Below are 24,449 nucleotides of genomic sequence, written 5' to 3' on the forward strand. Positions count from 1 at the left end.
GCGTTATATCAATGATGTCCTCATTCTTTGGTCAGGCAGTAAATATGACTTCAGCAACTTTGTGGAGGACCTCAATAAAAATGAATTGGGTTTGTTTTTTACATCCGAAATTCATCAGCATTAAATCACCTTTTTTGATCTGAGCATCTTCAAGGATCAGGAGGGCAATGTGAGAACTCTGTTGTTCTGCAAGGACACAGCGATGAACAGCTGTCACCCCATTCCCCTAAAAAGAGGTATTCCTAAAGGACAATACCTTAGGTTACGCCGGAATTGTTCCAGGGTGACTGATTATCACACTGCCTCAAAAGACCTGCAGAATAGATTTAGGAGCAGGGGATATCCGCAACATGTATTAGCTGGGGCATAACAGCATTCCCTAGCCATCGATCGGAATACACTTCTAGTACCCAAACCAAAATTATACGACGTTGACAAGATTTGCATCATCTCAAAGTTTGATGATGCACATGAGACAGTGCGAGAAGTCCTCACACAATTTTGGGGTATACTTAAATCTGACCCGGATGTAGGACATCTTATTGAGGATAAACCAGTGATCACGTATCGTTGGGGGCAGAACCTGAGGGACCATCTGGTACGCAGTTTCTTGCAGCCTCCTGTAAATACTACCTAGCTTGGTACCAATCTCAAAGGTACATTTCAATGTGGGGGTTGTGTGGCATGCGATGCTATTCGATTAGGTAGAGAATTTACCAGCACTGTCACACACAAAACCTTTACAATCAGATCCTTTGTCAATTGTAGAACAAAGGGGTTGGTGTACCTGGCCGCATGTGAGTGTGGCAAACAATATGTGGGGAAGACCTTCTGTGAATTCCGCAGAAGAATTGGGGAACACCTTAACAACATCCGTAAGAGTGATGATACCCCAATTGCATGGCATGTATCTTCCTTACATGATAATAACGTGGATGTTATAAAATTCCAAGGGGTGGAGGTGGTCAGGAGGTCCCCAAGAGGAAGGGATTTTGACAAGAAGTTGTTGCAGAAGGAAGCGCAGTGGAAATTTAGATTGCACACGGATTGAACAGATTTTGTTTGTCTGTTTCATTTAGGTGGCCTATCCAGAAAGGGGCATTCCCTGCAGCTATCCCTATCTCTGTACTACACATATAGAAGTATTACATTTCTAGATTGTGACACCCTGAGGATTGATCTACATCATATCCACGCCTGGAACTGCAGTAGCGATCTGCTTTGTGTTCCATATTATCATACTTCACTATATGAATACGATATGGCTCACCAGTTGAACATCATAGCAGCTTTGTTATGTCCTCCACTGATGCCATATTACTGCATTATGAATTTGAACCGCCGCTTGGTTCCTTGAAACATATGAGAGTGTTTTGACCCTCTTCGGGTGTGCGCTCCTTTGGGTGGGCCAGCAGGAGAGGCGGGGCTGAGCGTTGGCTCGCCGCGCCCCGTAGTTTATGAATGGCTGGCCCAGGGGCTCGATCCATTGCAGGGGAGGGGCCTCTTCCCCATAACCCGTGCACTTCGGCAGTCGTGTACGGCCATTCAGGACACAAGGAGGTCGGCGTTTTTGTTTGTTTGTCTGCACCCCACAAACTTAATGCTCCTGACGAGCCATGTTAGGGCGAAGCGTGTAGAGCAGTCAGTGGGGACAAGTTATATGTAGACAGCAGTCCTGTGGAGTTGATTCGGGCTCACACCGCTCTGACTATAATCATGCACCCATTTGCAACATTGTGGATACATGTTTGTTTTATTAGCAGTCAGTAGCTGGTTGTGGGCAGATGTTTATCAACAACCACGTGCTTTAGGACAATTAGTCTGGCGAAAATAGTATCAGGCCAGCCGATAAGCCTGATTATTAGGGCGCAAAAGCCGCATGCACCTTTTTGATTCCGTGGCATATATGTGGGCAGTGGTGTTGAGTGTGTTTTACATATGCATTAATTTACCACCAAACTTTATATCCACTGGTCATATTGTCATGGTGTAAATAGTTGATTTGTGCCCATAAGTGACTGACTAATTACATTGACTTTTAACGTGTTACAGCTGGTCAGTGTGTTTTATTAGTCGGCCTCACATCATATGGGCAGATGTTTATCAACTATAAGGTTATTTATTTAGGTTGAGTTTTGTTTGTTCCTTCTCATTTATTTATTTTAAGAATTAAAAATAAAGGTGGTTTTTATCCTTTACACAACGGAAATTCAGTCAGTGATCAATTCAACATAGATACATGCCTGGAACCAATGCGGAACTGGATGAATGTCGGTCACAGAAGAACCTACAAAATACGAAGACACAGTAACATCTCTGGACCCTATGTGGAACTGGATACATGGCGGTAACAGAAGAACAAAAAAATACGAAGACAGACGGTAGTGACCTAATAAAAACTCCAGACTAAGACATGGTGACTAGAGTTGAGCGAACACCTGGATGTTCGGGTTCGAAAAGTTCGGCCAAACTTCCCGGAAATGTTCGGGATCCGAACCCGATCCGAACTTCGTCCCGAACCCGAACCCCATTGAAGTCAATGGGGACCCGAACTTTTGGGCACTAAAAAGGCTATAAAACAGCCCAGGAAAGAGCTAGAGGGCTGCAAAAGGCAGCAACATGTAGGTAAATCCCCTGCAAACAAATGTGGATAGGGAAATGAATTAAAATAAAAATTAAAAAAATAAAAATAAACCAATATCAATTGGACAGAGGTCACATAGCAGAGAATCTGGCTTCACGTCAGCAGAGAATCAGTCTCTTCATGCCATAGCAAAGAATCTGGCTTCATGTCAGCAGAGAATCAGTCTCTTCATGCCATAGCAGAGAATCTGGCTTCATGTCAGCGCAGAATCAGTCTTCATGTCATAGCAGAGAATCAGGCTTCACGTCACCCACCACTGGAACAGGCCACTGTCACACATTTAGGCCCCGGCACCCAGGCAGAGGAGAGAGGTCCCGTAACAGAGAATCTGGCCTTATGTCAGCGCAGAATCTGTCTTCATGTCATAGCAGAGAATCAGGCTTCACGTCACCCACCACTGGAACAGGCCACTGTCACACATTTAGGCCCAGGCACCCAGGCAGAGGAGAGAGGTCCCGTAAAAGAGAATCTGGCCTTATGTCAGCGCAGAATCTGTATTCATGTCATAGCAGAGAATCAGGCTTCACGTCACCCACCACTGGAACAGGCCACTGTCACACATTTAGGCCCAGGCACCCAGGCAGAGGAGAGAGGTCCCGTAACAGAGAATCTGGCCTTATGTCAGCGCAGAATCTGTATTCATGTCATAGCAGAGAAGCAGGCTTCACGTCACCCACCACTGGAACAGGCCACTGTCACACATTTAGGCCCAGGCACCCAGGCAGAGGAGAGAGGTCCCGTAACAGAGAATCTGGCCTTATGTCAGCGCAGAATCTGTCTTCATGTCATAGCAGAGAATCAGGCTTCACGTCACCCACCACTGGAACAGGCCACTGTCACACATTTAGGCCCCGGCACCCAGACAGAGGAGAGCGGTCCCGTAACAGAGAATCTGGCCTTATGTCAGCGCAGAATCTGTATTCATGTCATAGCAGAGAATCAGGCTTCACGTCACCCACCACTGGAACAGGCCACTGTCACACATTTAGGCCCAGGCACCCAGGCAGAGGAGACAGGTCCCGTAACAGAGAATCTGGCCTTATGTCAGCGCAGAATCTGTATTCATGTCATAGCAGAGAATCAGGCTTCACGTCACCCACCACTGGAACAGGCCACTGTCACACATTTAGACCCCGGCACCCAGACAGAGGAGAGCGGTCCCGTAACAGAGAATCTGGCCTTTTGTCAGCGCAGAATCTGTCTTCATGTCATAGCAGAGAATCAGGCTTCACGTCACCCACCACTGGAACAGGCCACTGTCACACATTTAGGCTCAGGCACCCAGGCAGAGGAGAGAGGTCCCGTAACAGAGAATCTGGCCTTATGTCAGCGCAGAATCTGTATTCAAGTCATAGCAGAGAATCAGGCTTTACGTCACCCACCACTGGAACAGGCCACTGTCACACATTTAGGCCCAGGCACCCAGGCAAAGGAGAGAGGTCCCGTAACAGAGAATCTGGCCTTATGTCAGTGCAGAATCTGTATTCATGTCATAGCAGAGAATCAGGCTTCACGTCACCCACCACTGGAACAGGCCACTGTTACACATTTAGGCCCCAGCACCCAGACAGAGGAGAGGTTCATTCAACTTTGGGTTGCCCCGCAATATAATGGTAAAATGAAATTAAAAATAGTATTGAATGAGGAAGTGCCCTGGAGTAGAATAATACAGGGAGTGCAGAATTATTAGGCAAGTTGTATTTTTGAGGATTAATTTTATTATTGAACAACAACTATGTTCTCAATGAACCCAAAAAACTCATTAATATCAAAGCTGAATATTTTTGGAAGTAGTTTTTAGTTTGTTTTTAGTTTTAGCTATTTTAGGGGGATATCTGTGTGTGCAGGTGACTATTACTGTGCATAATTATTAGGCAACTTAACAAAAAACAAATATATACCTATTTCAATTATTTATTTTTACCAGTGAAACCAATATAACATCTCAACATTCACAAATATACATTTCTGACATTCAAAAACAAAACAAAAACAAATCAGTGACCAATATAGCCACCTTTCTTTGCAAGGACACTCAAAAGCCTGCCATCCATGGATTCTGTCAGTGTTTTGATCTGTTCACCATCAACATTGCGTGCAGCAGCAACCACAGCCTCCCAGACACTGTTCAGAGAGGTGTACTGTTTTCCCTCCTTGTAAATCTCACATTTGATGATGGACCACAGGTTCTCAATGGGGTTCAGATCAGGTGAACAAGGAGGCCATGTCATTAGATTTTCTTTTTTATACCCTTTCTTGCCAGCCACGCTGTGGAGTACTTGGACGCGTGTGATGGAGCATTGTCCTGCATGAAAATCATGTTTTTCTTGAAGGATGCAGACTTCTTCCTGTACCACTGCTTGAAGAAGGTGTCTTCCAGAAACTGGCAGTAGGACTGGGAGTTGAGCTTGACTCCATCCTCAACCCGAAAAGGCCCCACAAGCTCATCTTTGATGATACCAGCCCAAACCAGTACTCCACCTCCACCTTGCTGGCGTCTGAGTCGGACTGGAGCTCTCTGCCCTTTACCAATCCAGCCACGGGCCCATCCATCTGGCCCATCAAGACTCACTCTCATTTCATCAGTCCATAAAACCTTAGAAAAATCAGTCTTGAGATATTTCTTGGCCCAGTCTTGACGTTTCAGCTTGTGTGTCTTGTTCAGTGGTGGTCGTCTTTCAGCCTTTCTTACCTTGGCCATGTCTCTGAGTATTGCACACCTTGTGCTTTTGGGCACTCCAGTGATGTTGCAGCTCTGAAATATGGCCAAACTGGTGGCAAGTGGCATCTTGGCAGCTGCACGCTTGACTTTTCTCAGTTCATGGGCAGTTATTTTGCGCCTTGGTTTTTCCACACGCTTCTTGCGACCCTGTTGACTATTTTGAATGAAACGCTTGATTGTTCGATGATCACGCTTCAGAAGCTTTGCAATTTTACGAGTGCTGCATCCCTCTGCAAGATATCTCACTATTTTTGACTTTTCTGAGCCTGTCAAGTCCTTCTTTTGACCCATTTTGCCAAAGGAAAGGAAGTTGCCTAATAATTATGCACACCTAATATAGGGTGTTGATGTCATTAGACCACACCCCTTCTCATTACAGAGATGCACATCACCTAATATGCTTAATTGGTAGTAGGCTTTCGAGCCTATACAGCTTGGAGTAAGACAACATGCATAAAGAGGATGATGTGGTCAAAATACTCATTTGCCTAATAATTCTGCACGCAGTGTATATTGTTAAGGGGAGGTAGTTAATATCTAATCTGCACAAGGGATGGACAGGTCCTGTGGGATCCATGCCTGGTTCATTTTTATGAACGTCAGCTTGTCCACATTGGCTGTAGACAGGGGGCTGCGTTTGTCTGTAATGACGCCCCCTGCCGTGCTAAATACACGTTCAGACAAAACGCTGGCCGCCGGGCAGGCCAGCACCTCCAAGGCATAAAAGGCTAGCTCTGGCCACGTGGACAATTTGGAGACCCAGAAGTTGAATGGGGCCGAACCATCAGTCAGTACGTGGAGGGGTGTGTACAGGTACTGTTCCACCATGTTAGTGAAATGTTGCCTCCTGCTAACACGTTCCGTATCAGGTGGTGGTGCAGTTAGCTGTGGCGTGGTGACAAAACTTTTCCACATCTCTGCCATGCTAACCCTGCCCTCAGAGGAGCTGGCCGTGACACAGCTGCGTTGGCGACCTCTTGCTCCTCCTCTGCTTTCGCCTTGGGCTTCCACTGGTTCCCCTGTGACATTTGGGAATGCTCTCAGTAGCGCGTCTACCAATGTGCGCTTGTACTCGCGCATCTTCCTATCACGCTCCAGTGTAGGAAGTAAGGTGGGCACATTGTCTTTGTATCGGGGATCCAGCAGGGTGGCAACCCAGTATTCCGCACACGTTAAAATGTGGGCAACTCTGCTGTCGTTGCGCAGGCACTGCAGCATGTAGTCGCTCATGTGTGCCAGGCTGCCCAGAGGTAAGGACAAGCTGTCCTCTGTGGGAGGCGTATCGTCATCGTCCTGTGTTTCCCCCCAGCCACGCACCAGTGATGGGCCCGAGCTGCTTTGGGTGCCACCCCGCTGTGAACATGCTTCATCCTCATCCTCCTCCACCTCCTCCTCATCCTCGTCCTCCTCGTCCTCCAGTAGTGGGCCCTGTCTGGCCACATTTGTACCTGGCCTCTGGTGTTGCAAAAAACCTTCCTCTGAGTCACTTTGAAGAGACTGGCCTGAAAGTGCTAAAAATGACCCCTCTTCCTCCTCTTCCTCCTGGGCCACCTCCTCTTCCATCATCGCCCTAAGTGTTTTCTCAAGGAGACATAGAAGTGGTATTGTAACGCTGATAACGGCGTCATCGCCACTGGCCATGTTGGTGGAGTACTCGAAACAGCGCAACAGGGCACACAGGTCTCGCATGGAGGCCCAGTCATTGGTGGTGAAGTGTGTCTGATCCGCAGTGCGACTGACCCGTGCGTGCTGCAGCTGAAACTCCACTATGGCCTGCTGCTGCTCGCACAGTCTGTCCAGTATATGCAAGGTGGAGTTCCACCTGGTGGGTACGTCGCATATGAGGCGGTGAGCGGGAAGGCCGAAGTTACGCTGTAGCGCAGACAGGCGAGCAGCGGCAGGGTGTGAACGCCGGAAGCGCGAACAGACGGCCCGCACTTTATGCAGCAGCTCTGACATGTCGGGGTAGTTGCGAATGAACTTCTGCACCACCAAATTCAGCACATGCGCCAGGCAAGGGATGTGCGTCAAATCGGCTAGTCCCAGAGCTGCAACGAGATTTCGCCCATTATCGCACACCACCAGGCCGGGCTTGAGGCTCACCGGCAGCAACCACTCGTCGGTCTGTTGTTCTATACCCCGCCACAACTCCTGTGCGGTGTGGGGCCTGTCCCCCAAACATATGAGTTTCAGAATGGCCTGCTGACGTTTACCCTATGCTGTGCTGAAGTTGGTGGTGAAGGTGTGTGGCTGACTGGATGAGCAGGTGGAAGAAGAGGAGGAGGAAGCTGAGTAGGAGGAGGAGGAGACAGGAGGCAAAGAATGTTTCCCTGCGATCCTTGGCGGCGGAAGGACGTGCGCCAAACAGCTCTCCGCCTGGGGCCCAGCCGCCACTACATTTACCCAGTGTGCAGTTAGGGAGATATAGCGTCCCTGGCCGTGCTTACTGGTCCACGTATCTGTGGTTAGGTGGACCTTGCCACAGATGGCGTTGCGCAGTGCACACTTGATTTTATCGGACACTTGTTTGTGCAGGGAAGGCATGGCTCTCTTGGAGAAGTAGTTGCGGCTGGGAACAACATACTGTGGGACAGCAAGTGACATGAGCTGTTTGAAGCTGTGTGTGTCCACCAGCCTAAATGACAGCATTTCATAGGCCAGTAGTTTAGAAATGCTGGCATTCAGGGCCAGGGATTGAGGGTGGCTAGGTGGGAATTTACGCTTTATCTCAAATGTTTGTGAGATGGAGAGCTGAACGCTGCCGTGTGACATGGTTGAGATGCTTGGTGACGCAGGTGGTGGTGTTGGTGATACATCCCATGTTTGCTGGGCGGCAGGTGCCAACGTTCGTCCAGAGGCGGAGGAAGAGGCCGAGGCGGCGGCAGCAGCAGAAGAGGCCGAGGCAGCAGCAGCAGAAGAGGTAGCAGGGGGAGCCTGAGTGACTTCTTTGTTTTTAAGGTGTTTACTCCACTGCAGTTCATGCTTTGCATGCAGGTGCCTGGTCATGCAGGTTGTGCTAAGGTTCAGAACGTTAATGCCTCGCTTCAGGCTCTGATGGCACAGCGTGCAAACCATTCGGGTCTTGTCGTCAGCACATTGTTTGAAGAAGTGCCATGCCAGGGAACTCCTTGAAGCTGCCTTTGGGGTGCTCGGTCCCAGATGGCGGCGGTCAGTAGCAAACAGAGTCTCTTGGCGGCGGGTGTTCTGATTTTGCCCACTGCTCCCTCTTTTGCTACGCTGTTGGCTCGGTCTCACCACTGCCTCTTCCTCCGAACTGTGAAAGTCAGTGGCACGACCTTCATTCCATGTGGGGTCTAGGACCTCATCGTCCCCTGCATCGTATTCCACCCAGTCTTGATCCCTGACCTTCTGTTCAGTCTGCACACTGCAGAAAGACGCAGCAGTTGGCACCTGTGTTTCGTCATCATCAGAGACGTGCTGAGGTGGTATTCCCATGTCCTCATCATCAGGAAAAATAAGTGGTTGTGCGTTAGTGCATTCTATCTCTTCCACCCCTGGGGAAGGGCTAGGTGGATGCCCTTGGGAAACCCTGGCAGCAGAGTCTTCAAACAGCATAAGAGACTGCTGCATAACTTGAGGCTCAGACAGTTTCCTTGATATGCATGGGGGTGATGTGACAGACCGATGGGCTTGGTTTTCATGCGCCATCTGTGCGCTTTCTGCAGAAGACTGGGTGGGAGATAATGTGAACGTGCTGGATCCACTGTCGGCCACCCAATTGACTAATGCCTGCACCTGCTCAGGCCTTACCATCCTTAGAACGGCATTGGGCCCCACCAAATATCGCTGTAAATTCTGCTGGCTACTGGGACCTGAGGTAGTTGGTTCACTAGGACGTGTGGCTGTGGCAGAACGGCCGCGTCCTCTCCCAGCACCAGAGGGTCCACTAACACCACCACGACCATGTCCGCGTCCCTTATTAGATGTTTTTTCTCATTGTTCCCGTTCACCACAATTTTGAGAATGGCAAATTTGGGAATGGTTTTTCAACCCAGAAAAAAAAGTGTGCTTTTACGGTCACTACAAATAACTTGACCAGCTAAAACAGTAGAGATTTGGTTAAATAGAGATGTGAGGCCTGTTTTTTTTTGCGCTGTGTGACAGGTATAGGTTTAATCACAGAATCAGATTTCTATCAGCACGCTAGCGTGTGTCTTAGGTTTTTCTGAATGACACTATCACTAGCTTCAATGTAAGATATTCTTTTTGGGATAGATTTCAAGTAGGCCTCAAATACCAGAAACTAGTTATTTTGAGAATGGCAAATTTGGGAATGTTTTTTCAACCCAGAAAAAAAAGTGTGCTTTTACGGTCACTACAAATAACTTGACCAGCTAAAACAGTAGAGATTTGGTTAAATAGAGATGTGAGGCCTGTTTTTTTTTGCGCTGTGTGACAGGTATAGGTTTAATCACAGAATTAGATTTTTATCAGCACGCTAGCGTGTGTCTTAGGTTTTTCTGAATGACACTATCACTAGCTTCAATGTAAGATATTCTGTTTGGGATAGATTTCAAGTAGGCCTCAAATACCAGAAACTAGTTATTTTGAGAATGGCAAATTTGGGAATGGTTTTTCAACCCAGAAAAAAAAGTGTGCTTTTACGGTCACTACAAATAACTTGACCAGCTAAAACAGTAGAGATTTGGTTAAATAGAGATGTGAGGCCTGTTTTTTTTTGCGCTGTGTGACAGGTATAGGTTTAATCACAGAATCAGATTTCTATCAGCACGGTAGCGTGTGTCTTAGGTTTTTCTGAATGACACTATCACTAGCTTCAATGTAAGATATTCTTTTTGGGATAGATTTCAAGTAGGCCTCAAATACCAGAAACTAGTTATTTTGAGAATGGCAAATTTGGGAATGGTTTTTCAACCCAGAAAAAAAGTGTGCTTTTACGGTCACTACAAATAACTTGACCAGCTAAAACAGTACAGATTTGGTTGAATAGAAATGTCAGGTCTATTTTTTAGGCGCTGGGTGACAGGCTCAACTTGCCCCTGATGTAATATATGGCCAAAAAATAACCACACTGTTGGTGGTTAAATGCACTTGGGTGACACAGGCTCAGCCTGCACCAGATGTAGTATATTGCCAAAAAATAATCAGACTGTCGATGGTTAAATGCACTTCGGTGACACAGGCTCAGCCTGCAGCTGATGTAGTATATGGCCAAAAAATAACCAGACTGTTGATGGTTAAATGCACTTCGGTGACACAGGCTCAGCCTGCAGCTGATGTAGGATATAGCACAAAATAACCACACTATCGATGGTTAAATACACTTGGTGATAGCTTGTGCTGGCGCACCACAAGTCACAAAATGGCCGCCGATCACCCCAGAAAAAAAGTGATCTAAAAACGCTCTGGGCAGCCTCAAAAAAGTGAGCAAGTCAATAATAGCACTTCAATGATCCACAGCTGCAGATCATCACAGAATGAAGTCTTTTGGAGGAATTAATCTGCCTAATCTCGCCCTAACGTCGCAGCTGCAACCTCTCCCTATACTGATCATACCAATGTGACGTGCGGCGCTACGTGACTCCAGCTTAAATAGAGGCTGGGTCACATGCTGCACTGGCCAATCACAGCCATGCCAATAGTAGGCATGGCTGTGATGGCCTCTTGGGGCAAGTAGTATGACGCTTGTTGATTGGCTGCTTTGCAGCCTTTCAAAAAGCGCCAAGAAAGAGCCGAACACCGAACCCGAACCCGGACTTTTACGAAAATGTTCGGGTTCGGGTCCGTGTCACAGACACCCCAAAATTCGGTACGAACTAATGAAATACCAGACTGACCACACAAGTCAGGGTAGGATCACAAACACACTGGTCAGTAGAATGCACCCTGCACACAGGATTCCTGGAGACAGACTCCTCTCCAGACAAACCGCACACACAGACAAACCGCACACAGGTCCAAATAGCCAGCTCAATTACGACACCTGACCACCTGATAATCAGACACAAACACAAGCAAACATTAATCCTACATAGACACAGGGAACACACAAATCACAGGATACAGGTCACAGTAGAAGACCGCAGCCAGCATGTACCACACAAGCACCAGAATACACAGGAATGAGAACCTCAGCGAGTGAGCAAGTGCATAGGTAGCTGGCCATGGCAACACAGTGTCACAGAAAACTGCACTGCAATACATACAAGACACAGGGAGTACACAAATTCACAGGACAAGGTTCACACACTATAAGGCCACAGCCAGCACGCAGCACCCGAGCAACCAGCTTACACAGGTAATGGCCTGCAGCCAGTACGCAAGAGCACATGCAGCCAGCCTGCACAGCAACAAGTGTCACAGTAAACCACACTGTTATATCATCAGGGTAAGATGTGTCTTGCTATCATCACCTATCTTTGTATCATATGGGCGTCAGCCGACTGCCATGTTGGGCACTGGTCAGTGGAGCTCGCCCATTTGTTGACGACTCTGTGATTGCTACTTTACTTAATCTTTGTCTTTCTATATCTCTGTATATATTGTTTATCATAGTTTAGCAAGTTATTTATGCATCTAAGTCGTGTTACGACTATTTTGTCCTTAACTTCTAATCTCACAATAATACACATGTTCTACTGAGTCATGCTAAATATAATAATAATAATAATAATAATAATAATAATAATAATAATAATTGTAATAATAACTCTTTAATCCATAAGTAAAATAGATCCATTGGAGACTAGGCTACTTTCACACTAGCGTTGTTTGAATCCGGCGTTCAATTCCGTCACCGGAACTGCCTGCCGGATCCGGAAAAACGTGTGAAAACGGATTACATTTGAATCCTGATCAGGATTTTGATCACAATGAAAAAATGCATTGGAAAAAACTGATCCGCCATTTATGGACTTTTATTTTTTTTTCACATTTTTCGGGTTTAACATGCAAAAGCCGGATCCGGTTTGACGGAACACACGGCGCCGGATCCGGTGTTAATGCAAGTCAATGGGAAAAAGGCCGGATCCGGCGTTCATTCAAAGTGTTCCGGATTTTTGGCCGGAGGCAAAAATACAACATGCTACGGTTTTCTGAAAAGCCTGATCAGTCAAAAAGACTGAACTGAAGACATCCTGATGCATCCTGAACGGATTACTCTCCATTCAGAATGCATGAGGATAAAACTGATCAGTTCTTTTCCAGATTTGAGCCCCTAGGATGGAACTCAGCGCAGGAAAAGAAAAACGCTAGTGTGCAAGTACCATAACTTGAAATGAAAGTAGACCATATGCTTTTATAGTGGCTACACATTACTCTTGTGCAGCCATTAGATTGACCGTTGATCTATTGTAGAAGGCATAAAAATGCACTTTATATTGTTACATACCAGAAATGTGGACATCCATTTGGTGGTGGTTAAACTGGGGTGTGGAGTCTAACGGATTCCTTTATCTTAACTATTAACCTCCACAAGTAGGTATGTCCTGTTGCAGAAAGATCCCCAGATCATGATCTGCATAATAGCCATATATTGGCAACAGTAGTGCTGATGCTGTTGTAGTATAGTCAGGAATGGAGGCAAGGGTCCTCACCGGAAGAACTGTCAGAATGCAATAGACAGGAGGACAATACAAGAGTATAGTAAGGAGCCAAGGGTCAGGAGTAGGACAACAGGTACCAGATAAACAATTTGAAGGCCACAACAAAGGAGACATCAGGGTCAATCAGGAGACAAAACCAGAAATAGGTCAAGGATTGAGAGCCAGGAAATAATATTAATTTAATTAACAGGTAAGGTTTGTCAGAATAATCCACCTTTACATAGGCTGCCAGGCTTACCGTCATCTTCGGGTGCCAGTTGGCTTAGCAATAGTGTTGAGCGCGAATATTCGAATTGCGAATTTTTTTCTCGAATATCGCAATTTCGAGATTTCGCGAATATTAAGAATATCGTTCTATATATTCGCGAAATAGAATATTCGTTTTTTTTTCTTTTTTTTTTTATTATATTTTTTTCTTTCCCACTTCCCTAAAGTTGTTCTTACCTGTCCTTTGGATTCCTGGCTTCCTGGCTGCTCCAGTCAGTGGCGTTTTCAACTTACTGCTATATTCCATATTAGCTAAATTACAATCTAATCTATATGTGTATTTTACGAAATTTCGCAATAGTCGCAATTGCGATGCGAGTAATATAACACGAAATATTCGCATGAAGATTTCAACTTAGCACTGCTATACTCCATATTCTAGCCTAATATGGAATATAGCTGTGCTAAGTTAGCACTGCTATATTCCATATTAGGCTAGAATATGGAGTATAGCTGTGCTAAGTTGAAATCTTCATGCGAATATTTCGTGTTATATTAGTCGCATCGCAATTTCGACTTTTTCAAATGTTCTTAATATTGCTCTAACTTCGTCTTTTAGAAATTTCATAATATTGCTCTAACTTCGTCTCTTAGAATATTCCGAATATTCTAAAAGACGAAGTTAGAGCAATATTACGAAATTTCGTAAAATACACATATAGATTGTAATTTAGCTAATATAGTGCTATAATCCCTTTTTTTTCCTGTAATTTTTTTTGCCTCTTCTGAACTTAAGTTTTGTAAAATATGTACACTATTAAAAATTATTACTATAGCAGTATATTAGCTTAAATACAATCTATGTGTATTTTACGAAATTTCGTAATATTGCTCTAACTTCATCTTTTAGAATATTACGAATATTCTAAAAGACGAAGTTAGAGCAATATTAAGAACATTTGCAAAAGTCGAAATTGCGATGCGAGTAATATAACACGAAATAGTCGCATGAAGATTTCAACTTAGCACAGCTATATTCCATATTAGGCTAGAATATGGAATATAGCAGTGCTAAGTTTAAATCTTCATGCGACTATTTCGTGTTATATTACTCGCATCGCAATTTTGACTTTTGCAAATGTTCTTAATATTGCTCTAACTTCGTCTTTTAGAATATTCGTAATATTCTAAGAGACGAAGTTAGAGCAATATTACGAAATTTCGTAAAATACACATATTAGCCTAGCCATAGTCATTAGCATAGGAACGTTGCCTTATACTATCAAGATAAATTTTCGCAATATGCGAAAAAATAATGTCGCGATAATTGGAATAATTGCGAATATTCGATTTCGATGAATATAACACGAATATTCATGCGAATATTCGCGAAATATCGCGAAACCGAATATGGCACCTCCCGCTCATCACTACTTAGCAACACAATGCTGCCAAGTAGTCAGAGCAGGAGAGTTGCAGCCCAACCCAGAAAGAACAGGTGAGGAGAAACACGTGGTTACCTAGAAGGTGTAAACAGCTGTCAACAAGAACCATTGTCACTCATCAGTACACGATGGTTAAACCGAATTCAGGGAGTCCCCTGTACAGTATTTTGTCTCTTTGAGGGGAAATTCACACAACTGTATCTATTTTGTGGTCTGCAAATCACGGATCCGAAACCGTTAGATAAACATTTTTATTAGTACAAGTGCCAGTGTTACGCAGTTTCTAAAATCACGGATCCGCAAAATATGGATGTGGTGTATCTCATACTTTTCTAGGGCCTCATTATAAACATGCCTATTCTTGTCTGAAAAACTGACAAGAATAGGACAAATTCTATAATTTGCGGCTCAGCTGCATGGATGTGGACAGCACACAGATAACACTGTCTGCCTTCTCTGCAGGCCCATAGAAATGAATTGGTCCGCGTCTGATCCACAAAGAATGCGGATCGGACATGGCCCAAAATTGCAGTCCTGTAAATGCATCTGCTATCTTACAAAATATGTACATATAGGCACCTATAAATTTGGTTCATTTTTATTTTACCTCAAATTTACATTTATTTTTTACTTAATTTTTATTTCTTTTTGTCCTCACAGAATAATAGACTACAGATGGTAATTTGTAACGTAATGGTAGAACCGTGGTAACACGTATGCCAGTAACAATCACTGCTAGAAAGAATTGCTTAAGAATAATTTACTGTACTTCATAGGAATATAATCTTTATAAGTAATCTTTTTTTCTGTTTAATTTAGACAAGACTATATCTCGACACATTCAATCAGGTAATCTGAAATACAAAGAAGACTCATCAAAACGTCTTTCTGGAAATAGATTTCAAGAAAAATACATTGTATTGAGGGAAAGGAAACTTCTTATCTACAAAGACATAAAGGTAACTATTTCAATGTTTTTGCTTTTTAATTGCAGAATACTGCATTTTTATTGTGAACCTCCTTTCTAAAAAAAATAAGTGATGATCACAGTTTGAGAAGCTTAACGAAGCTTTATGCAATTAACATAATATGTAACATAGAGAAGATTTCATTTCTTGAAATGTGTTTTGTATTTGTCAAACCTTTGAAAAAATGTAATTCCGATTTGCACTCGAAACAAAAGTGCTCCAATTGGCCTAAAAAATGGTATATGACATGTAGTATAGTTATTACATTCCAATGCTTTGACTAAAACCACAGGTATCTTAAAACAATACATAGTGTTAACTGAAACTGGTATAATAATGCAGTTACTGCAGCACAATGTATTCACTAAAACTGTGGGTATCTTGATGCAATACAATGTGTGGAATTAAACTACTATATCAATGTATTTATTATAGTGCAACACATGTGGATTATTGGGTCTATATACCATTTAAATAGGAATTAATAAACTGTGTAATTTTAAGAGTCATTCTTTCTGCTGGATCTATTATTATAGTGCAACACATTCATTAAAAGTATAGGCATCTTGATGCAATGCATAGAATGCAGCTGCTATATTAGTGAAGTTATAATAGTACAACATGTTCACTAAAACTACATGGTATCTTGATGCAATACAACACATAGAATTAAACTGCTACATTATTGAAGTTATAATAGTGCAACATGTTAAGTAAAACTGCATGGTATCTTGATGCAATACAATGCATTAACTAAAACTGGTGTATTAATTAGTGATGAGCGGCAGGGGCAATATTCAATTTTTCCGATATTACACAAATATTTAGGCGAATATTCGTCATATATTATTTTATTGATTGCGAAAATCAGCAATGTAATATGTGCGTATTGCACGCGCAATACAGGCGTGGGTCACTGTTGCTACATTTTTCAAGCTGCTAGAAGTTTCCTGAGACTGGAGAAAATGGTTGGCACAGTAGAACATTTCAATAGCTTTAAAAGCAGATCGATTGCTCCAATATATTCGCGATTGCGCAAATTCTCAATTAATTATGCACATATTTTTGCGCAATACGTGCAACTTCGCATTTTAGCAGGTCTGACTACATATTACTAATTGGTGCACTAAGTAGTGTTGTGAACTTGTGACATCACAGCGCTATGTCTGTAGCATGTATGTATGGACAGCAGAACACTATATCACGATCTAACCTACACTGACTGTCTCCCACTAACTATCTGTATTATATATATATATATATATGCTAACTAACTATCTGTAATGACTAAACAGTAAAGCACAGAGCACAGCAATGACACTACTGTCTCTCTCAGAACTCCATAAAACTACAGAAAATGGCTGCTGGGGAGGTTCTTATATAGTAAGGGGTAGGCAACTTTCCTATTGTTGCTAGGGATGTTGCTAAGGTCAGACAAAGACATTGCAGCCTTCTCATTGGCCCACAAGCAAGAAGGGGGGTTACTGATAAAAAAAAAGTGTATAATATTCACAAATACAAATATATAGCACCATATTCTAAATCTTCGCAAATTCTCGAAGTGGCGATATTTGCAATTAAAATTTGCCATTCAAATATTTGCGCCCAACACTAGTATTAATGCAGTTATTTCAGCACGATGCATTAACTAAAGTGTAGGTATATTGTAGGGAGAGATTTTAGACAATGTAGGGAGACCATAGGGAGAGGATAGGGAGACTGCAGGGACAGTGCAGGCTTGGCGTAATCACCATGTGCATCTTGTTCAACTGTTATGGCATTCATTCTTAATCTGTTCTGTTATACATGGACTTACTGTGTATCAGACTCATTGTCAACAGGTGGTCTAATATACAGGCACTTTTATCTAGTTTACCTGCTGCGCCATTTATACTTAATCTGTTCTGTTATACAAAGACTTACGGTGGATCAGATTCAGCGTCAACAGGCGGTCTAATATACAGGGAGTGCAGAATTATTAGGCAAGTTGTATTTTTGAGGATTAATTTTATTATTGAACAACAACCATGTTCTCAATGAACCCAAAAAACTCATTAATATCAAAGCTGAATATTTTTGGAAGTAGTTTTTAGTTTGTTTTTAGTTTTAGCTATTTTAGGGGGATATCTGTGTGTGCAGGTGACTATTACTGTGCATAATTATTAGGCAACTTAACAAAAAACAAATATATACCCATTTCAATTATTTATTTTTACCAGTGAAACCAATATAACATCTCAACATTCACAAATATACATTTCTGACATTCAAAAACAAAACAAAAACAAATCAGTGACCAATATAGCCACCTTTCTTTGCAAGGACACTCAAAAGCCTGCCATCCATGGATTCTGTCAGTGTTTTGATCTGTTCACCATCAACATTGCGTGCAGCAGCAACCACAGCCTCCCAGACACTGTTCAGAGAGGTGTACTGTTTTCCCTCCTTGTAAATCTCACATTTGATGATGGACCACAGGTTCTCAATGGGGTTCAGATCAGGTGAACAAGGAGGCCATGTCATTAGATTTTCTTCTTTTATACCCTTTCTTGCCAGCCACGCTGTGGAGTACTTGGACGCGTGTGATGGAGCATTGTCCTGCATGAAAATCATGTTTTTCTTGAAGGATGCAGACTTCTTCCTGTACCACTGCTTGAAGAAGGTGTCTTCCAGAAACTGGCAGTAGGACTGGGAGTTGAGCTTGACTCTATCCTCAACCCGAAAAGGCCCCACAAGCTCATCTTTGATGATACCAGCCCAAACCAGTACTCCACCTCCACCTTGCTGGCGTCTGAGTCGGACTGGAGCTCTCTGCCCTTTACCAATCCAGCCACGGGCCCATCCATCTGGCCCATCAAGACTCACTCTCATTTCATCAGTCCATAAAACCTTAGAAAAATCAGTCTTGAGATATTTCTTGGCCCAGTCTTGACGTTTCAGCTTGTGTGTCTTGTTCAGTGGTGGTCGTCTTTCAGCCTTTCTTACCTTGGCCATGTCTCTGAGTGTTGCACACCTTGTGCTTTTGGGCACTCCAGTGATGTTGCAGCTCTGAAATATGGCCAAACTGGTGGCAAGTGGCATCTTGGCAGCTGCACGCTTGACTTTTCTCAGTTCATGGGCAGTTATTTTGCGCCTTGGTTTTTCCACACGCTTCTTGCGACCCTGTTGAATATTTTGAATGAAACGCTTGATTGTTCGAGGATCACGCTTCAGAAGCCTTGCAATTTTAAGAGTGCTGCATCCCTCTGCAAAATATCTCACTATTTTTGACTTTTCTGTGCCTGTCAAGTCCTTCTTTTGACCCATTTTGCCAAAGGAAAGGAAGTTGCCTAATAATTATGCACACCTGATATAGGGTGTTGATGTCATTAGACCACACCCCTTCTCATTACAGAGATGCACATCAACTAATATGCTTAATTGGTAGTAGGCTTTCGAGCCTATACAGCTTGGAGTAAGACAACATGCATAAAGAGGATGATGTGGTCAAAATACTCATTTGCCTAATAATTCTGTACAGGGTGTATAGGCACGTTTATCTATTACACCTGCTGCACCATTCATACTTAGTTACATAGTTGCATTACTGATTCAGTTATTGTACACTATGGCCAACAGACAGTTGCCTGAGCCCTCAAAGAGAATGGGCAGTGGCAAAAATGTTGCTGTAGCTGGCAGTAGAAGAATGGGTGGTGGCAGCAGCAGCTACAGGAACAGATCTGAGCTGCCACTCGCTCTTCAACAATATCTCAGGTGAAACAGATAGACACCAGGAAACGGTGGGTTCATCAGGCACCAAACTTAGTTGGCATGGCCCAGAAACAACATCTGTGCCCTCACCTGTCCTACAACTGCCTGTTTCTTTTGCTGCTATTTCTGCTCAGGAAGTAATGCATGCTGCCAGCTCTCCTCTGCTCTTCTGCGAGGTCGAACTTTGTGAGAACAGTTAGCAGCTACAGGCCAGCACAGATTTGGAGGAGAGGTCCACCTTGTTCTCCCATAGGTGTAAAACTAGCGATGATGACAGTTGAGTGGGAGCATGTGTTGTCAGCGGTCAGAGACATGGCCATGAGAATTTTGAGGGTGACATACGTGACGAACAGACAGGCATGGCTGATGATGTAACCGATCGAACATGGGAGCCGGGTGAAGAGGGGGCATCATCATCAGGGGATGAGAGTAGCAGCTGGCCTATGAGACAGCAGCAGGGAAGCAGTGTGATAATGAACCAGCGGGGTTGAAGTAGTAGGAGATTTGGAGCCAAACATGCCCGGGGAAGAATGTCTGCTGCTCAGGAGCCTACCTGTCAGGAAACAGCTAGATGTGCATGGGTTCATAGAGGCAGTGGTAGCAGGCAGTCAGCACGGAGTGGTGGGGGGAAAATGCCATACTCAGCAGTGTGGGAATTTTTTATCAAGTTGCTGGAGGACATTAGCGTGGTGATATGTAGGATATGTGGGAAGAGTGTTAAGCGCGGTCAGGGTGCTAATGTTGGCTAATTAATACATTTGTTTCAATGCAAGAAACTCAGCATGCATGTGTGCATTTGCACAAAGGACTTGAAGGGACTCCCTGTCTCCATCTCCACTGCATAATAACTGAGACCTTTTAACAATGAGATCCCTCTGATGATTTGGAAGCGCTCTGTGGACCATGGCTTTTGCTGTGGGATGCGACTAAGAAAATTTCAGGAAAGACCAACTAGAGCAGAACTTTATTTGGGGTTAATCAGAGGCACTTTAAATGATGGCAGGTGTATGCTGACTCCTATTTAACATGATTTTGAATGTGATTGCTTAATTCTGAACACAGCTACATCCCCAGTTATAAGAGGGTGTGCACACTTATGCAACCACATTATTTAACTTTTTTTCTTCCCTCCACCTAAAAGATTTCAGTTTGTTTTTCAATTGATTGGTACAGTTTATAGGTCACATTAAAGGTGGAAAAAGTTCTGAAATGATTTATCTTATCTTTTACAGCACAGAAACCTGACATTTTAACAGACTTTTTATATTCACTGTATATATATATATATATATATATAATTATATATATATTTTAACTTATTTTATGCACTTATATAGCGCTACTATATTCCGCAGCGCTTTTACAGACATTAGCAACCAACTGTCCCCCTGAGCAAGGTGGGCTGCTTGTCTCCCCTGCACAAGTGGCACATAACACGGTAAACTTACTGCACTACATACATATATTCAATGTACAGCACCTCAACCAGTCTATGTTCATATAAAAAAGTGATAGATTATTAAAGGAACTACCCAGTTTATTATTATACAGGGAGTGCAGAATTATTAGGCAAGTTGTATTTTTGAGGATTAATTTTATTATTGAACAACATATCTGTGTATGCAGGTGACTATTACTGTGCATAATTATTAGGCAACTTAACAAAAAACAAATATATACCCATTTCAATTATTTATTTTTACCAGTGAAACCAATATAACATCTCAACATTCACAAATATACATTTCTGACATTCAAAAACAAAACAAAAACAAATCAGTGACCAATATAGCCACCTTTCTTTGCAAGGACACTCAAAAGCCTGCCATCCATGGATTCTGTCAGTGTTTTGATCTGTTCACCATCAACATTGCGTGCAGCAGCAACCACAGCCTCCCAGACACTGTTCAGAGAGGTGTACTGTTTTCCCTCCTTGTAAATCTCACATTTGATGATGGACCACAGGTTCTCAATGGGGTTCAGATCAGGTGAACAAGGAGGCCATGTCATTAGATTTTCTTCTTTTATACCCTTTCTTGCCAGCCACGCTGTGGAGTACTTGGACGCGTGTAATGGAGCATTGTCCTGCATGAAAATCATGTTTTTCTTGAAGGATGCAGACTTCTTCCTGTACCACTGCTTGAAGAAGGTGTCTTCCAGAAACTGGCAGTAGGACTGGGAGTTGAGCTTGACTTAATTGGTAGTAGTCTTTCGAGCCTATACAGCTTGGAGTAAGACAACATGCATAAAGAGGATGATGTGGTCAAAATACTCATTTGCCTAATAATTCTGCACGTAGTGTAGACACGATCAGATAGCTGAGGTGACTTCTAGGTATAGAGGAAAGCTAGCCAGTGTCCTCTTCTGCCCAGGACCTACCTTTTCAAAGTTGCTGCAAAGACCCCCATATTCACTCATCTGGTAGCATCTTGATGCTATGTGAGCAGGTAATATTTGTATATCTCATATATAAAGCTGAGTATATGTTTGTGTGCCTATGTATGTATGTCCACTAAAGGAATCTGCACCGTTGCATTTGTAATTACGAAATTTGGCACACAGGTACATCAGGTGTCTGGGAAGGTTTTAGACCGCGTCTCAGATCTCTAGCTTGAACCGTTCCTGAGATATTCCCAAAAAAATGCATTAGCCAATAGAAGCCTGGTCACATGACCCTTATCAGTCAATAGAAGCTCACAGGCCCTTAGTCGCCACATATACACAGTTTTAAACCAGGTTTCCATAACAACCGAGCCATTTTTCTTCACTGCTGTAGGTCAGCTTTAAAGGGGCATGACGCTTTGTATGACACTGTTAAGGGAGCAGAGTGCTGTGGGGGTCATAGTTCAGGGGCAGGTATGGTAGCCGTTTAGGCCACCTTTAAAAGATAAACCTAAAAACCCCGCCCATGACCTGGTTAGGCCACGCCCCATCCCACTCCGCAGCCGACGGAGATTGAAAAAATCAAGGTAAAAATCAACTTCTGTCAGCTGCAGGAGTGGGAGGGAGGGAGACTTTCTTCCTGCAGCTCAAGTTCAGACAGCACAGTGCTGCTGTCTGAGAGTGAGCTGTTCAAAAGGACATCCCTGTGTCCGTCCAGGCCCTGAGCCAGACGGAGGACGGAGAGTCTGAAAGCCCGACTGTCCGCATTAAAACCGGACTTCTGGCCACCCTAGGGGCAGGCTTCTTTGGAGGTCACAGTTAAGGGGATGGTCCGCTATGGAGGTCAGTGTTAAGGGGCAGATTGCTGTAGAGGCCATTGCTAAGGGGGTGGGGTGTAGTGGAAATCACTGTTAAGGAGACGGGGTACTGTGGAGGTCATTAATAAAGGGACGGCTGCTGTGGAGGTCACTGTTAAAGGGGCGGGCCGCTGTAGAGGTCACTGTTAAAGGGGCGGCGCTGTGGATGTCTCTGTTAAGGGGGCAGGGAACGGTGGAGGTCACAGTTTTGGGGAGGGTACGCCATGGAGGTGAGTGTTAAGGGGCAGGTTCTGCAGAGAGGTCACTGTTAGGGGAGCGGGGTGTTGTGGAGGTCACATTTTAAGAGAATGTAGCTCTGTAGAGGTCACTGTTAAGGGGGCAGGATATTGTGGAAATCACTGTTAAGGAGATGGGGTACTGTGGAGGTCACTGTTAAAGGGGAGGGTTCTGTGGAGACTGTGTTACTTTTAAGAGAGCAGGACACTGTGAAGGTCACCATTTAAGGGGCGGGCACTGTGGAGGTCACTGCTGAGGGAGGAGGGGACTGTGGAGGCCACTGTTAAAAGGGCAGCAGGGTACTGTGAGGTCACTGTTAAGGGAGTGGGGTCTAGTGGAGGTCACTGCTAAGGTAGCAGGGTACTGTGGCAGTCACTGTTAAAGGGGCAGTCGCTGTGGAGGTCTCTGTTAAGGGAGCCGGGAATGGTGAAGGTCACAGTTAAGGGGACTATAACCTATAGTCAGTGTTAAGGGGTGGGTACTGTGGAGGTCACTGTTAAGGGAGCGGGCCCCTGTGGAGGTCATTGTCAAAGGGGTGGGGTGCGGTTGAACTCACTTTTAAAGGGGAAGGCTGCTGTGAAGGTCAAAGTTAAGGTGGTGGGATGCGTGTGGAGGTCCTATTTTAATGAGATGGGGGACTGTGGGGGGGAAGTCAGTGTTAAGGGGGCTGAATACTGTAGATGTCACTATTTTAGTGGATACTGTTGATAACTTTTAACGACACACACAAACATTAAATGACCCGTGAGAAGCCGGGTCCTTCAGCTAGTGATGTGACAAGGTATAATAGTGCATTGTGTACAGATATATGTCCTCAGTTATATATTATGCTTATTTTGTGAGGTACATGAGGTAATAGTGGTTGTAACTGTCTGCAGTACTATATATATATATATATATATATATATATATATATATATATATATATAGATAGATATAAGAATACATAGGGAATGAGGTGCAAATGAGGAGAAAGGAGGAGGACATCTTCTTTCCACTCCATTCTAGTCTCAGTGGAGAACTCATCCTTCAGTTCTCCATACTGATGGGGTTTGAAGGACCTCTGATGATGCTGTGTGCAAATCCTTTACTAGATGTACAAACTGAAAAGAATGGCGTGGCATTAACCAAGCAGGAAATTCTCAAACCCACATGCAGTTGTGCATATATATAGGGGAGCAAATCCTGCACTTGTGGCCCGTTGCTGATGACGATCCCCAGCAAAAATGCATACAGTGGAGGATCCCCGCAGTGAACCACAAGTACCACAATAGACATCCTACACAAGATAGCAATTATGTGGATGTGGTAATCAATATAGCAATATAACAAAATAATAACAAAGACAGGTGCACTCTGCGGTCTTACTAAACCCTCAAACCGATGTTAAAATTGAGAGATTTGCCAACATATCCTACGGTGTAGGACATGTCTGAGCCCGAGCACTGCGCCAAGGTTTCTCAAGTAGCTCGGGGACCTAACACTCACCTACCTGTGCCGTATGGGCTATACCAGGAGCCAGTGGGCAAATTACAGGAGCACGAGGCCGACTCACAAACAACTCACCAGTTACCTCCAGCATGTAACCATGCTTGCAATGGGAGGAGGGAGGAGTCTGCGAGTCCCACTCAAGACTGGCTGATAAGGCCCA

General features: G+C 44.0%; 1 protein-coding gene across 1 annotated transcript in view; it reads left to right on the top strand.

Annotated features, from left to right (window-relative positions):
- The window catches only part of ARAP2 (ArfGAP with RhoGAP domain, ankyrin repeat and PH domain 2), a 703,001-nt gene that overhangs the window by 580,448 nt on the left and 98,104 nt on the right, over positions 1–24,449 (top strand). Inside the window, exon 28 of the mRNA XM_040419005.1 lies at positions 15,424–15,563. Coding sequence (XP_040274939.1) covers positions 15,424–15,563 — 140 coding nt within the window. The remainder of the gene's footprint in view (positions 1–15,423; positions 15,564–24,449) is intronic.

The sequence above is a fragment of the Bufo bufo genome, chromosome 2 (genome assembly GCF_905171765.1).
Source record: "Bufo bufo chromosome 2, aBufBuf1.1, whole genome shotgun sequence".
In the NCBI taxonomy this organism is placed as follows: domain Eukaryota; kingdom Metazoa; phylum Chordata; class Amphibia; order Anura; family Bufonidae; genus Bufo; species Bufo bufo.